Genomic DNA, 16,045 nt, shown 5'->3' with positions numbered 1-16,045 from the left:
ATAACTTCAAGTTTATTGGAAATTTTCAGTATAAATAGCATCGCGATACATATAACATGAACATTCACAGTATTGCAGTCATTTACGATACTGTTAGACTTTCCCACTGGTACATCTGGTGATCACATATAAACATAATGTCCCTGATACCAGCCGGTATATTTAGGCAATTTAAACTTAGGGGAACAAGAAATTAAAATTCAGGGGGGGAGGGTGGGGGGGGGAGGGGGAGGAAGGGAGGGGGGAGGGGGCGGGCACAGGCACTCTACTCTACCTTTTTCCTATAAGTGGCTGACTAATTTGCTGTGCACGATTTGTTTGCAAACCCCTTGGGCTGCCCATAATGTTCACACGGTGTACCCTCATCTAGGTCTCATAGTCCGGTTCGCTCTCTTTGAACGAGAATGCACCTGGGATTATCATTGCCAAATCGTGGTTACCTCAACCCCCGGGATGTCTGTCTGTTCCAGCCAAGGCGTCCAGACTTTTAGATTTTTGCTACCAGTGTCATTGACCAGACTCGTCAATTTTTCCATCTGGCATATGTACCATAATCGATTCCGAATCTTAGGGATATTTGGGATCTCTGGTTGTTTCCACATAGCTGCGATCTCGCACCTCGTTGCTGTTGCAAAATGTGCAACTAGTTTATTGCCTGATTTTGGTAGGCCGTTCCATGGTCTGTTCAATAGGAACAGCCACGGATCAGGGGGAATTGTGAGGTCAAAAATCCTCTGGATCCAATGTCTAATTTCTTCCCACAGCTGTGAGATCCGAGGGCAAGACCACAGCATGTGTAACAGGTCCGCCGATTCTCCACACTGTTTAGGGCACAGCGGGGAGTATCCAGTGACAAACCTTGATAATTTTAGTGGGGTGAGGTACCACCTCATCAGTACTTTATATGCCTTCTCCTTCAAAGTAGTGCATATGGAGCTCTTAGCAGTAGCCTCTAAGATAGCCGTCCAGTCGTCCTCCTCCAACTCCTCCCCTAAATCCGTTTCCCATCTAACTTGGTACGCCAGTTTTTGTCGTTGCTGTGAGCTCCCAGAACCGACCACTTCTCTATAAATCTGCGATGTAAGTCCCCGCGTGTCTGCTTTCGTCAGACAGAGCTTTTCAAATGTGGTTAGGGGCGGGAAGGGAGAATTTTTGGCGAAGAACGCTCTGACCTGGAGGTAACGGAAGAATTCGGAAAGTGGGACATTTTTTTCAGATCGGATTTGTTCGAATGATTTAGCCCTGTTCGGTATACCCTCCAGATCTCTTAGCCTATGATATCCGTATCTTTTCCAATGCCCCGCGGCGTTTGCTGCTAGTCCCGGTGCAAAGTCAGGGTTGCCCCACAAAGGGGACATCATGGAGCGTCTTGAAGTCAAGGCATGTTTATATTTCGCGGTCTCCCATACTGACAATGAGTTGGCCACCATAGAGAGCGGCCTTTCAGCCCATTTAACAGCTGTTTTGGGTAACCACAGCAAATTATCTATCTCTAATGGGGCACAAGCCCTCTTTTCTAAATCCACCCACCTTTTCAGTAAACAAACAAACAGGGAAGCGCTATATGAGTTAGGATCAGGCCCAGCAGAAACTTTATGTTGAAAACCACATATGAAATGAGCATAAAATTGCATGAATAATTACACAAAAATATATAAAATAAATAGCACAAGTCTCTGCCAGAGAGAAATTGTCCAGGTGGTGTGGATACAAGTTAATGCCCCTGTCTGATAGGACAGACTCGGGCAAGAGTGGCCTGTGAGAGGTGAAAATCCAGAATGGTAGCTAGGATGGAAAGCGCTACCAACTGTGCAGGTATTGAAGTGTGTAGAAATGGGAAGGTGCCGTAGGCATCAAATGTGGAAAGCGCTCACCCAGACTCCATACACTTCGCGCTGGTGGCTCCTTTTCTTTCCTCCTTACCAGCACTTGTTGCAGAAACACCGCTCCACAGCTCTCCTGAGCTCGCACACCAGCTAGGAGGAGGAGCTTTGAGGGGTTACAGCTTTTGTGCATTCCTGTCTCATTGCCACAGTCCTGGTGGTTTAACGTGGAGTCCCTTGGAGAGTATACTGCGGAGGCTGTGAAGATTCTGAAGCTGTGTGGGGTGTGTGAGATTTGGCTCTCAGCCCCTGTGCGCTCCGGTAGTTCCAGGCAACGGCCGGGAAGGGTTGGTGAGTCACGTCCAGCCGTGACGTCATACCCGGAAACCCGGCGCCCTGTGAGCAGTTCCATCACTGGTGTGCGAGCTCAGGAGAGCTGTGGAGCGGTGTTTCTGCAACAAGTGCTGGTAAGGAGGAAAGAAAAGGAGCCACCAGCGCGAAGTGTATGGAGTCTGGGTGAGCGCTTTCCACATTTGATGCCTACGGCACCTTCCCATTTCTACACACTTCAATACCTGCACAGTTGGTAGCGCTTTCCATCCTAGCTACCATTCTGGATTTTCACCTCTCACAGGCCACTCTTGCCCGAGTCTGTCCTATCAGACAGGGGCATTAACCTGTATCCACACCACCTGGACAATTTCTCTCTGGCAGAGACTTGTGCTATTTATTTTATATATTTTTGTGTAATTATTCATGCAATTTTATGCTCATTTCATATGTGGTTTTCAACATAAAGTGGCTGCTGGGCCTGATCCTAACTCATATAGCGCTTCCCTGTTTGTTTGTTTATTGTCCTTATATAGCAAGGTTTGGGTACCTTGCATTGGAAGCTGCTTATCTGTTTGGGTCAATTTGGTTCCGTTTGCCATTTTTTGTTTTATATCCACAATCAACCCCTCTTACTCCTAATGGTTCATGTCACACAACCTATCTATGGTTTAAAGTATATATATTTATAGGATTCAATTTTATTCACATCATTAAGGTGTATTTCGTTTTAATTTATTTATTTTATTTTTCAATCACACCTGGATTTATTTGTCAATACCTTGTACGGTGAGTGGTTTCACGAAATGATCACCAGGCGCACGAATTTTTCTTTTCTTTTGTTGGCTTGTTCACCTTTTCAGTGCTGGGTTGGTCTGCCATTGTGTGAGTTGACACAATTGCGCCGCCTTATAATAAGAGACCAGGCAGGGTACCGCTAGGCCTCCTGTCTGTGTGTTTTTTTTCATAATTGTCTTATTTCCTCTCGGTTTTTTCCCTCCCCAAATAAACTCGGAGATATCAGACTGAAGTGAGAGTATATCCTTCAGTCTAAGTGGCACCGGTAGAGTCTGAAACAGGTATAGGATACGGGGGAGGAGATTCATCTTTACACTATGTATCCTACCTATCCAGGAGATCTTATAGGGCATCCATTTTTTAAAGTCCGCTTTCAGTGTCTTAATTAGCTTGGGGTAATTAGCGTCATAGATGCCTCTTTAATCTTTGGTGACGTGTACTCCTAGATATTTAATGTGTTTCGGTTGCCAATTAAAATTAAAGTTCAGACTCAGTAGTTTTTCAGTTTCTTTTGGGAGGCTAATATTCAAGGCCTCGGATTTGGTTTTGTTTATTTTGAATCCTGATATTCTATTGAATTTATCCAACATGTCAAATAGGTTCGGCAGGGAGGTTAGAGGCTTGGAGATCAGCAGCAGTATATCGTCTGCATACAGGGCAACCTTATGGGATTGTGAATGTACCGTAATCCCTGATATATCCGGGTTGTTATGGATCTGCGCTGCCAGAGGCTCCATACATAGGGAGAATAACAGGGGGGATAATGGGCACCCCTGTCGTGTGCCGCTTTTAATTTGAAATAGATTCGAGGGGAAACCCTGATGTATGACCTTGGCAGCGGGGCCCGAGTATAGCGACATTATCGCCCTACTCACCCTTTCCCCAAATCCGAATGCCCCGAGCGTCTGTTTTAAGTAGGGCCAGTCAATCCTGTCGAACGCTTTTTCTGCATCCAGACTCAACATCATAACGTTTAATTTCTGATTAGTGGCTATTTCTAGCAGATCAATGATTCATCGGGTGTTGTCCGCAGCTTCTCTAATCATTATAAAACCGACTTGATCTGGATGAATGAGTCTGGGCAGGATATGACTTAATCTATTGGCCAGTAGTTTGGCGTAGATTTTAACATCCGTGTTGATTAGGGAGATTGGTCTATAACTTTTGCAATCCTGCGGATCTTTCCCTGGTTTATAAATTACTGATATTGACGCCTGGAGCATCTGCTTCGGGAACGGGGCTCCTGCTAAAACAGCGTTATACATTCAGAGCAGCCACGGGGCTAGTTCTTGGTGAACGCCTTATAATACTGCCCTGAAAACCCATCCGGCCCCGGGGCCTTTGAGGGTTTGAGGTCTGTGATGACCTGGGTAAGTTCTTCCAATGTGAAATCAGCCTCCAACCCCTCCCTGTCCTGCGCGCTCAGCACTGTTAGGTTGGACCTTGCTAGAAAATCTTCCATGGCCCTTGCCGTTTTGAGATTATGGGCCTCATGCAGTAAGCGTTGATAAGGGAATTATCACCATTTTATAGCCAAAATTGGGTTTGAGATTCAGTAAGCGCCGATAAGTGCTTGATTTCGCCAGGTTTCGGAGCCGATTATTTTGTTATGGCCAGTCGGCTGCCGATAAGCCTGTTTTCGCCACTGATCGCCACTTTTTTAAATCGGCTGGATTCAACAAAAAAAAACAGCTTATCGGGCCTGATCGGCACTACGAAATTGAGATGTTATGGCCAATTTCTCCCGCCAACTAAAGTTGGCAGTTTGGAGGGGAGAACGATCGCTAAGGCTGCCGCAACGGCACTTAGAAAAAAAAAACTTCTGTACATCAATGGAGTCAATGGAGCGGGGACGTATAACAGTAAAGTACTGTTTACGTTTCATTGCTCACAATACAAACGTCATTTGCATTACAGTGTGGGGGCATTCCCTGCATTGTGTCACAGCTGACGTGTATTATTTGCATAACATTATACTTTTACATGTTTGCAGCATTTGCGGGTCACATTACTCATCATGTGATGATGTGCCAAGGGAAAATACTATACTCAACTCTTAAAGGAGAACCTCACATCATATCACACATTTTAATGAACTGAGCGACAATTATTTACATGATGTTACACATGTCACACATGTCACACATACACAGTATATTCATGTTCCTTTACATTACACAATGCTTGTAATGTGTCACGCATCTTTAAACGTTCATGTACATCTAAATTCTCATGTTTACATATACTTTTGGGTCCTCCCTATTTTCATGACGTCACTTATTGGACGCTCAATCACATTGCATGTTTACATTGTAACCGTAGCATTACAAGCACTTCAACCTAACTTATACACACATGTACAGTAATTCAGCATTGGGACACCTTGTTAACTCATTCTATACCAACTATCCTCCTTACAGAAATGCATGCATATGCACACGACTATTCATTGTTGTCAACATGTCACAATAACATGCCTAATTACACATGTTACACAAAACTTTTCCCACGTCAATCTCAGCCTTTTTGCCTAATTACATGACTGACTGTTGCGTTCACAAGTGTTACATGCATTGCACATGCAACTATTTATTTGCAAGCAATGTTTCTACAAAGGTTCACGTCACATCATTGCCAAATATCATCATTCCCTGCAGAATACACACAACAAATACTTATAACAAGAACTGCACACAGCTTGCCACAGAAGTACTTTATTATGTTAATGTAACACCTTGCATTTTACTATGTCACCTGACATCATCACATACCTATTTAAAGGACGCCCATTACCTGATGATTCACAGCTACTCATTTCAAAATGTTGAGATTGTTTAGGAGACGGAGGAACATTCTTTTCTATGACATGCTTGATGATGAAGACAATCATATAGGGCAAGGGAGGGACACACCGAGGGACAGTGACAGTGACAGGGACAGTCACGCGGATACGACAGAGACAGGGAGAGGGACAGGAGATCAGAGGAGAAGACAGAGGAGACAAGTTGTGCCTCGTCCGCGTCTGTACAGGGAGAGAACCCTGTTAGATGGGATGAGTGAGGAGGAGATTGTAAGTCGCTATCGTTTGAGTTCAGCAGCAATCTTAGCTCTTTATCAGGAGATAAGGGGAGATTTAGATTTTTTCACAGCCAGAGGTCGTGCAGTCCCTGGGCTTGTTAAAATGCTGTGCTCATTACATTATCTTGCTTCCGCGTCATACCAGACAACTGTGGGCATAGTGGGCGGGGTCTCGCAATCTACATTCTCGCGGGCCTTGACCCAGTTTCTCTATGCACTCAATAGACGCGCTAGGAATTATATTCATTTTCCTACAGAAGCGACAGAGTGGCTGGAAGTCAGGACTGGCTTTTATAATATAGCAGGGATACCATGTGTGCTGGGTGCAATCGATTGCACACATGTTGCTTTGATTGCACCTAGTCAGAGTGAGCATGTGTACCGCAATCGGAAGCACTACCATTCACTCAATGTACAGGTGGTATGTGATGCCACGATGAGGATAATGCATGTGGTACCCAAATTCCCTGGTTCCAGTCACGATTCCTCTATCCTGAGGAACTCTTCAGTCTTCCATGCGTTCGAAGAGGGACATTTTGAACATGGTTGGCTGCTGGGTGAGTACACATTTACATGTTCTAACACAAAACACTTTTTTATTTAAGAATGTTGGCATTGTACAATTTGATCACTAATGTCAGCTTATGTGTGCTCCATTCATTATAGGTGACTCAGGATACGGAATTAGGCCGTGGCTGTTGACTCCGGTGCTAAACCCTCAAACTGAAGCAGAGGACAGGTACAATGCAGCCCATATCTCTACAAGATCTGTTATAGAGAGGACATTTGGCCTACTCAAGACCAGATTTAGGTGTCTGGACAGAACTGGTGGGGCTCTTCTATACAAGCCTCAAAAAGTGTCTGATATTATCCTTGCCTGTTGCATTTTGCACAATGTTGCACTGAGGCACAATGTACAGTCAGACCTAGCTGAGCCTGTGGTAGACGAGCATCCCACCCATGTAGCTGCTGAAAATGAACAAACAGCCAGTGGTGGCCAGACACGCCAGAATCTCATCAATTCATTTTTTTCTTGTAAGTACAAACATATATGTTCCAAGTTCTACTTTTATACTTACATTATGTTATCTTAACAATAATGTTTTTTTATATACCCTTCTGGTAGGACACAGATGAATATGGGTTGCACACCTTTCTTCTCTCTGCTGTGTGCACAAAGGGATGTGGCACCGGTATGTTATTGTTGCACAGGTTATATAATCCCTCTTCAATTTTACTTTAGTTGTGTGTATGTGAATACAACTGGGGTAACAAAGCACTAATATTTTAGCATTGTGTTGTTCCTTATGCTAACACAATACACATATTATGCCCATACTCATTCATGCTTCTAGTATGCTTACATACAATGTTATTGGTGCAGTGTAACATGTACATCCATATGATGTGTACACCAGCCTAGTTTACATTTTGAATGTCATGAAATATACATGGTGTTGCACATTTAACACCAAATACACACTTTGCTGTGTTGTTTACGGTACTGAAGATGGCATGTCAATGTTTGCAATTTATATATTGTTCCTTTGCATTATAGGTATATCTCCAGTATGACTGATCATGGTGTGTTTATTTGCTGACATCTCTCATAAGATGTGCCTACTTCAATCTTCCTATAATTATTTGAAGTCAAAACCCAACATATTGGTTTAAACACAAATGTTACATATATGTACTTTCTGTATCATGTATATGCATTTAGCTACTCTTGAGCTTTCATGTGCATTGTATTAGAAAATGATTACTCCCATTTCATCACATTTTATGTATGTTTCCTTATAAATTCCATTAATGTAATATAGAGGTGTTTGGAGACAAGGGGATAACTGTAGTTATTTCTTTACTTACGGGAGATCATTCATCACGGATGAAATTGACTGATCATAAAACTCCATGCATGAATGCCTGCAATCACAACAATGCGTACTACATCTTATATTTAGCAATGTTGGTGTTTTGTAATGCTAGGAATTAATAGTCAACATTAATTTAAATTTGTGACATGTGTATGTATAAGTCACACGTGTGTGGATGTGTCCTACATGTACCAAGTGTTAAACTGTTAACAGAGAAGACAAATTTGTCACTAATGTTACTGTCATTTAGCATTTATAATTTACCAATATGACAATGTTGGTAATATTTTTGCAATATAAATCACGTCACTTCATCATTATCATGATGATAATTATCAAGTATTGTCACAATTGTAACGTCAATCACGTGCACATTAGCATAGACACACTTTGTAAGACAACTGTTTGTGTCTGTATCAATTTGTGTAGGATCCATGTATAACACCGACAAATGATAACACCAGCTTTATTATGGTAGCTTATATCATCATATTGACTATACTATGTATTTTTAGAACGTTTAATAAACACAGTAAACTATAGTTAGTTAGGTTAATGAAATATACACAGAAACGTACTTCATTACATGATGTTGATGTCATAATCAGAACATCATGCATTGTAGGGGACCACAACATCTGGCCAATAACATTATTTGCTACAGTCCCAAACCATTTTATCAACATACCCATGTAACAAGAGATTTTTAACAAGAAATGGCTAGTTGGTTGTAAGTGTCCTTTACATTGGGAGAAGGAGTGGCTCAGTGAGTAAAGACACACACTGGCACTGAGATTTTGAAGCAGGGGAGTCTGGTTCAATTCCCGGTGTCGGCTCCTTGTGACCTTGGGCAAGTCACTTTATCTCCCTGTGCCTCAGGCGGCAAAAAATACATTGTAAGTTCCACGGGCCAGGGACCTCAGCCTGAAAAATGTGTCTGTAAAGCGCTGTGTACAACTAGCAGCGCTATACATGAACATGCTCATATTATAATTATTATTATTATTATTATTATTATTATTGTTACATAGTTTCGACAGTCATACGTTCCATTACACAATATAATTCACAAATGTGTTAGCAGAGTGGGAATGGTTGTTATATATAAAACACACCATGCCATAAAATGATAGTAGTCATTAAAGAACACTCAATAAAAATTCATGAGGCACTATTTTGCAACATCATTATGTTAATTAAGTGCTTATGCAATATAGGCATAAGGGTATCACATTTTTTTAATTGTTTGTTAATAAGCGCTGCAAGCAATATAAAATTAGTTCCATATGTAGTATAGTAGTCGGTGGCTCCTCCTCACAATCATCTCATATAAAGGTAGACTCTTCTGAAATCATACATTGATCCGATTGTATCTTCCCCGACATCTCTGAAATACAGCAAACACATGATGGTCAAAGATGGCACTTTACTATATATGTATCCGTGACAACGCATTACACAGCTCTATATGATTGTGTACATACACACGTCACTCACTTATATGTTAGAAGTACAAGTGTACATCAGTATGTAATGTTTCTTTAAATTTGTAGCAGGCATAACTATGTATATGATGTGAACGTTGCCTGTATACTGAAAATTGTGCGCGCACATCTTAGTGTGCGCACGCACTTCACGCTTGGCTGCACTAACTGTTAGCGCATGCGCAAAACAAAGCGTACGTTGTGCGTTCAATACATCTTGAAAATACCATTAAACATAAAATCTTTATTTCAAATACAATGAATACGAAACTACATTCGTTCTAAACGAGTACATCTGTATTCTTTTTAAACAGACGTGTTTGGACAGAAAGGACGGCCGATAACACAATGCGCAAATGCAATACGTGTGACGTCATGTTAAACCAGCGTGAAACGCACGCTAACACTCCTCCCACTCAATTAACATTCGGCTAACGCCCAGTGTACGCCCCCACTGTATGACACACTGCAGTTACCGTTACTATAACAAAACATGACAGCCAATAGGCTTTGAGGCGCGCACGTCGCTTGGGGGCGGGACTTACATCCGTAATCCTTTGTAAGGACGCCTTGGCCCATGACAAGGGTCCCACGTCATACGTGGTGGACCCGCTTTTAAATGTTGTAGATGTAGCATGATAACAAAACAGGTATGTGTTAGAGTTATGGTAAAATGTTGCTAATATGTTTAAAGTGATAGGAAAGTACGTATATTTATTCCGTCAGCAATGTTTACTACTCTTTCAGGTTCTACTATATTGTATTCGGAAACAATTTGTTTGTGATCGCTACATGTTATGCAGTCTGCTATGTTACGCTGTATCCACGCATTGAAAGGGAAAATGGTGGTTAGAAAAAAAAAATATTTAAACGCAGAGTCAACTCATAACGGTTGTTATATTTACCATTCTTCTAGAATTAACTCTTCGTCTGGCTGCAACTGGTCGCTCCAGAAATGCAAGGCTTTTTCATCCACGCTTGACCCACCCGCTGAATCCAGTATGACACACATCTCCTCCATGAAGCGCTCATAGGAATCGCCACTGCTTTCTTCAAACAATTGGTCGGGAGGTATGTTCATTTCTTCGGGTACCCATTCCAATGCATTTTCAGCTGAAAGGCTTGGTACATAATCATAGTAGTTATGTTCTTGTACAATGTGGGTTTCAGGAATGGAGGGTGCAGATATTGCAGCAGGTATCGATTCACACGGAACAGTAGTAGCGGATCCATTGCTATTGGCATTAGGAATAAATATGCCTTTAACCACAATATATGTGCCTTCTTTCACGGTGAAATGTTTTTCTTTGGCAATCTTCCAGAAACCATAGTTGTGTTCTAGCTTATCCTGCACACGTTCAAAAAAGTCATTAGTTGATAAAGTGAATGTTATTGAGGAATTAAAATTGCGCGCATGCCGACGGTTTTGGTAATAAGGATATTTTGCTCAAATCAAATCATAGATTTGGCGTGTGCTTGCTTGGTGTCCGCAAGTTGATAAAATTGCTTCTGAAATCATGTATTTATAACCTAAATTCGGATTCATAATTGTCACCAATTCATCAGACATTGCAGAGTAGCACAAAAGATGTGTGCAGGTATCTGTTCTTTGCTCATCAAAATGAAACTGCTCAATGGCTAACAAATTGCTGTGTTTCCTTTTCAAGGTCAACAAAAGTATAAACTGTAACTCCTTATTTCAAACGCCAATTGGATTTCTAGTTATAATTGCTTGAACATTTGTGGTTTGTGATAGCCGCATGTGGGACAAACATGTATCCTTTTTTTATCTCGTTTCTGAAAACATTACTACACTTTTCATTCAGTAACATTGAGTTTTCTTGCAAAATAACAAAGAGCAGTGTGTGAAAATAGTGCTTAGACAGCCATATCAGTAAATACACACACCTGCAAAATGAAATGTTTTGTTCCCACATACATTTCTGTGTGTATTTGAAAGTCTGGTTAAGTCCCTGTCTGCATGAGTTTAAATACGTGTGTATCTATATATATATAAATATATCTCTCTCATAAATATATATATATATATATATATAAAGTGTATATTGTACTATATGTATATTGTGTGTATGTGTATGTGTATGTGTATATATATATATATATATATATATATAAAAATTAAAAAAAATTTTTTTTTTATATATATATATATTATATATATATATATATATATATAAAAAAAATGTTTTTTTTTTTTTTTTTTAAATATTGCTGGAGTACACACAACATATTGATGGCAGTAAGTAGGCCTTGTATGAAACCTATTTAAATGGTGATAAACATGAGTGAATTAAGTAATAAACATTTGTTTGCACCCAATAATGTTAGAGGCTCACACTTAGTATAGTTGTCAAACATTAGGCCTGTATTATTAAAATAGTGTGTTTTCACAAGGAAGCATGAAGTGTATGTTTTTTGGAAATACATCTATACCAGTTTAGATAGTACTATATACACACACACACACACACACACACACACACACACACACACACACACACACACACACACACACACACACACACACACACACACACACACACACACACACACACACACACACACAGTGTGTGTCTGTGTGTGTGTGTGTGCATATATCAATACATACTACATATATATTAGTATCAATTCAGAGATGTTCTTGAAACAAGAACACATAAATGATTAAAGGACAACATTACAATGGCCACCAAAGGTAAGTAATATTTAACACAAAATTCTTCTGTACACGTACAAGAAAGATGTTTGCAGTTAAATAGGTGCTTTTATAATTGCATGAAAATAATATGCACATGCAATGATTACATCAATTAACACACCCAAATGCAATGTTTTGCTGCAAAGTCAATGGCAGCTTCTCTAAACTTAGCAACTGACTCCTGGTGGACCATTACTGAACAGACGATTAAAACATAAATATTTATAACACTATTCATTAATTAGGAGTGTTAACATTTCCAAAACTTCACGTGTACAAAAACATACTTGAAAGTTTGGAAACAACACAGTCTTCAGCATACATACAATAGTAATTAGATAATCTGAAGTCAACAAAACAAGGCCAAAGACATATTTTCTGAATTATAACATTTATTTTTTTTGTTCCTTTTGCGAGCGAGTAACAGGCCTGCTTGTTGTCTCTTGAATTTTCCTTTTTCTTTTGCCACCAACTTTAGGCACAACAGAGCCACTTTGAGTGGCCTCTGGCACTTCACGGGCAGGGCTTGTGGCCAGTGACTCACCTACAGGGCTTTTGGGCAGTGACTGTTCACCTACGGGGCTTGTGGCCAGTGACTCACCTAAGGGCTTTTGGGCAGTGATTCACCTACAGGGCTTTTGGGCAGCGATTCACCTACAGGGCTTTTGGGCAGCGATTCACCTACAGGGCTTTTGGGCAGCGATTCACCTACAGGGCTTTTGGGCAGTGACTCACCTACAGGGCTTTTGGGTAGTGACTGTTCACGGACAGGGCTTGTGCCCACTGACACATGTGAGCAAGTTGATAGACACTGCACAAGTGATGGTTGGTCTGTTTCATGTGTGTCTTTTGTTGTTTTTGACCAAAAACTGGTCAGTAGTAACTGCTTGTGTTTTCTTTTTGTGGCCTCCTTTGTAGGTGTCAGCTGCTGAATTTGTACAGATGGCAGCGGTAGGATGTCGTCAGGAACCTGCACAGCAATGTCTGCTACTTGACCGGTAACATTTGGGCCTGGTGAATGAATATCAGATGAATGTGGTGAAAACTGACCTGCATGAACAGATCCTGGCTGTGAGGTGTTGAATTGTGGTACATTAGTCATTCTCCAGTAATTAGCTTGTGTTTGCTGAACAACTAATGCTTCGAATGAGGTGTTGATTTTTTGCAACTGTTTAGGCACTTCAATGAAGACTCTGTGGAGATGTGCCAATTGTGAAACTGTTTCTTCCTGCAGTGCAATCATCCTTTCCAGCACTGTCATCAGGTCAGAATGGCGACGATTTTCTGCTTCCACAATTTTTCCCTCAGAAGCTACAATTGCATCATATGTGGTATTTGCTGGACGTTTTGGCGGTAAAACAGTTTCAATTGGAACCTCTTCATGGTCACTTGCTTGTATTTGTGTGTCTATGGCGGCGGCGGCGGCATCATCATCATCATCATCATTATCATCAAAATCCTCTTCATCATGTTCTACAAATAAATGTACACATTATTAAATGGCATGTTAATCTCTGCTGTGTTACTATGTAATTGTACTGTGTCATAAGTAACAACTAACATGTTTCCATACGTTTTATAACCTCACATTAAAAACTACCTTGACTTAAGAATAATGTTTGGACTCAGTATGAAATATGAGTGAATGAAAACTTGCTGTAAACTCACAACTCCTACATGATATTTAACATCACTAACACAATACAAGTTGGCTTACACTTCATTTTCACTGACACTAAGTAATCCTATTTAAAGAAGATGTGCAAAACAAATAATGAACATGACAACATAACATATAGAAGAGCACATATTATATGGCCACCAACTGATACACTCACCTTCTAGGTGTGTTGAGCTGGCTGACCCAGGTGAAGACACTTGTTCAGTCTCAGGTGACACATGTCCTTCAGGGGCAACTATATATAACAATAACATAAGTTTTACATTTACATGTGTAAATATTGAACAAACAGTTATTGTATGTTCTGTATTTATGAGTACCTAACAGCATCATTTCCTTAACCCAAAATGTGTGTGTGAAAGTGAACATAAATAGTTGTAATAACAATGTACATGCCTGTGTACTTAGAACTTTTGAGTTCCCTAACATAAAACATACTATGTTCCTGCAGTAATGCGTGAGGATAAATAGATTAAATTTGAACATAAAAATCATATGTTGTGTAGTGATATCAGTATCATAATGTACATAACTATCATGAGATGACCATTCACAATGGTTATCATGAAGGTGGTCATATTGCACAAAGTGTTGTTTTTGGTAGAGGATATGTGTGGTACATTAATATAAGATGTGGCACACATGAATGTGGCTGTGACTAAACAAGACAACACATGCAGTGTGTGATAATGTGTCGTTGATAGTAGTAGTTCAACTATAGATATGAGTGTACTAATGTGTGACGTACGGTTTGATAAGTAATGAGTTGTTGTGGCATTTAGTAGCTAAAGTGAAGCTTTCAAATGAGTGTGATTAACTTCAGTTGTGCTAGTCAGGTTGTAATAACGGTATTCCCTTCCCCAAAAAGCCTAATCAGCCACACCTTTCAATGACTTGAAACAGGTGAAAATGGTGTGAACTAAGTTGACCCTAAAATGAGGCTGTAATTAGTGTGTGTGCTGAACCCCACCCCCTCTGTTGAAGTGTATGCTGTGATGAGATATTAATTGCAGCTGCTTTAACACAATGGTAGATGAGCTAAATAGTCGTGTGCAGTTTTTAAGTTATGAAAACAATGACATAAAATATGATACGTGTGCCTCATTATGCTGTCTGTATATGAGTTAAAGTAAAAATGGACCTTTTCATAAACAACTATAGATGTGTTAGTGCAAGTGATGTTTGTAGGCCGTTGCATGCAATATATTTGATGCATGCTTAAAATAGGCAGTAATGTCATGTTTGTCGGAGTAAAATAAATAAAATACACAATAATATTCTACATATTTCTGTTCTGTACCTGTAGCTAGTAATAATTTCTCATTAACATGTGTTACACATGTGTACTACCCTGTTGTTCCCCATCTTCGCCCACCATCAATTGCTTCCACTGCAGCAATGCATTTTGGGAATTCACATGTAAATGAGCACGCAATGGCACGTGCTATATTAGTTACTGCTTTTAGTAGGACTACAACATATATGTCTATTTTGAGATATATATATATACAGAATCAGACATATACATATATAGATGCAGGTATGCTTATATTGTGAAGACAGTATAAAAAGCAGTGTAACTATGCAAAATAACTGTAAGCAATGACACGCCTAGTACAGTAATATTTCTCACCTGGTGGAAATTGTGAGGGGTAAATTCCTATATCACGGTCACCAGGTAAGCCTTCCACGACGACGGGAAGTAATTTTGGCCGAAGCAGCTCCTCCAATGGACTTAATATGAGACGTTGTGGTGTGGGCCCACCTCCAGTGCCAGTAGCATGCATGCGTTGGTGTTGTATTTTCTTTTTCAATTTGGACCTAATATCATCAAATCTCTTGTGACAACTCCGCTTGTCCCTCACATGATTCCCACACGCATTGACACCAATGACTATTGTGTCCCACATCTCTTTTCTGCTTGCTGAACTTGTCCGCCCTTGAAAAACATATAAAATATATGAGGTAAATTAATAATAATATAAGCACCAGTTTCCTACACTGCTAGCTGTTCCAAGAGATAGCAAACATGCTGTTTTAGGTGTAATATGTGAAGCACATGAGCATTCACTACTAAACCTATACATGTAAGCAAGGTTGCATTCATATTGTATGCAGTTATGGCAAATTGACCGCCTGTGTTTAGTTGTCCTTGTAAGGCATGATAAAAAGCTGTGTTTCCAGACTAATTAACATAGAAAGATATTGTGAACCCATATTTGCATATGAACAAAACTCAGATGACCTAGGATCAC

General features: G+C 40.2%; 1 protein-coding gene across 1 annotated transcript; it reads right to left on the bottom strand.

Annotated features, from left to right (window-relative positions):
- Positions 1 to 4,233: 4,233 nt before the first annotated feature.
- LOC142471187 (uncharacterized) lies at positions 4,234 to 15,713 on the bottom strand. The gene is made up of 4 exons (XM_075577975.1): positions 15,424 to 15,713; positions 13,948 to 14,025; positions 12,973 to 13,582; positions 4,234 to 4,417 (listed from the first exon to the last, which is right to left on the bottom strand). The coding sequence occupies exons 1-4, from the start codon at positions 15,698 to 15,700 to the stop codon at positions 4,234 to 4,236; spliced, it is 1,149 nt and encodes a 382-aa protein (XP_075434090.1). The 5' UTR covers positions 15,701 to 15,713.
- Positions 15,714 to 16,045: the final 332 nt, after the last annotated feature.

Source organism: Ascaphus truei, chromosome 20 (genome assembly GCF_040206685.1).
Source record: "Ascaphus truei isolate aAscTru1 chromosome 20, aAscTru1.hap1, whole genome shotgun sequence".
In the NCBI taxonomy this organism is placed as follows: domain Eukaryota; kingdom Metazoa; phylum Chordata; class Amphibia; order Anura; family Ascaphidae; genus Ascaphus; species Ascaphus truei.
Note: the sequence above shows the minus strand (reverse complement) of the source record. Positions and strands in the feature narration are given on the sequence as shown.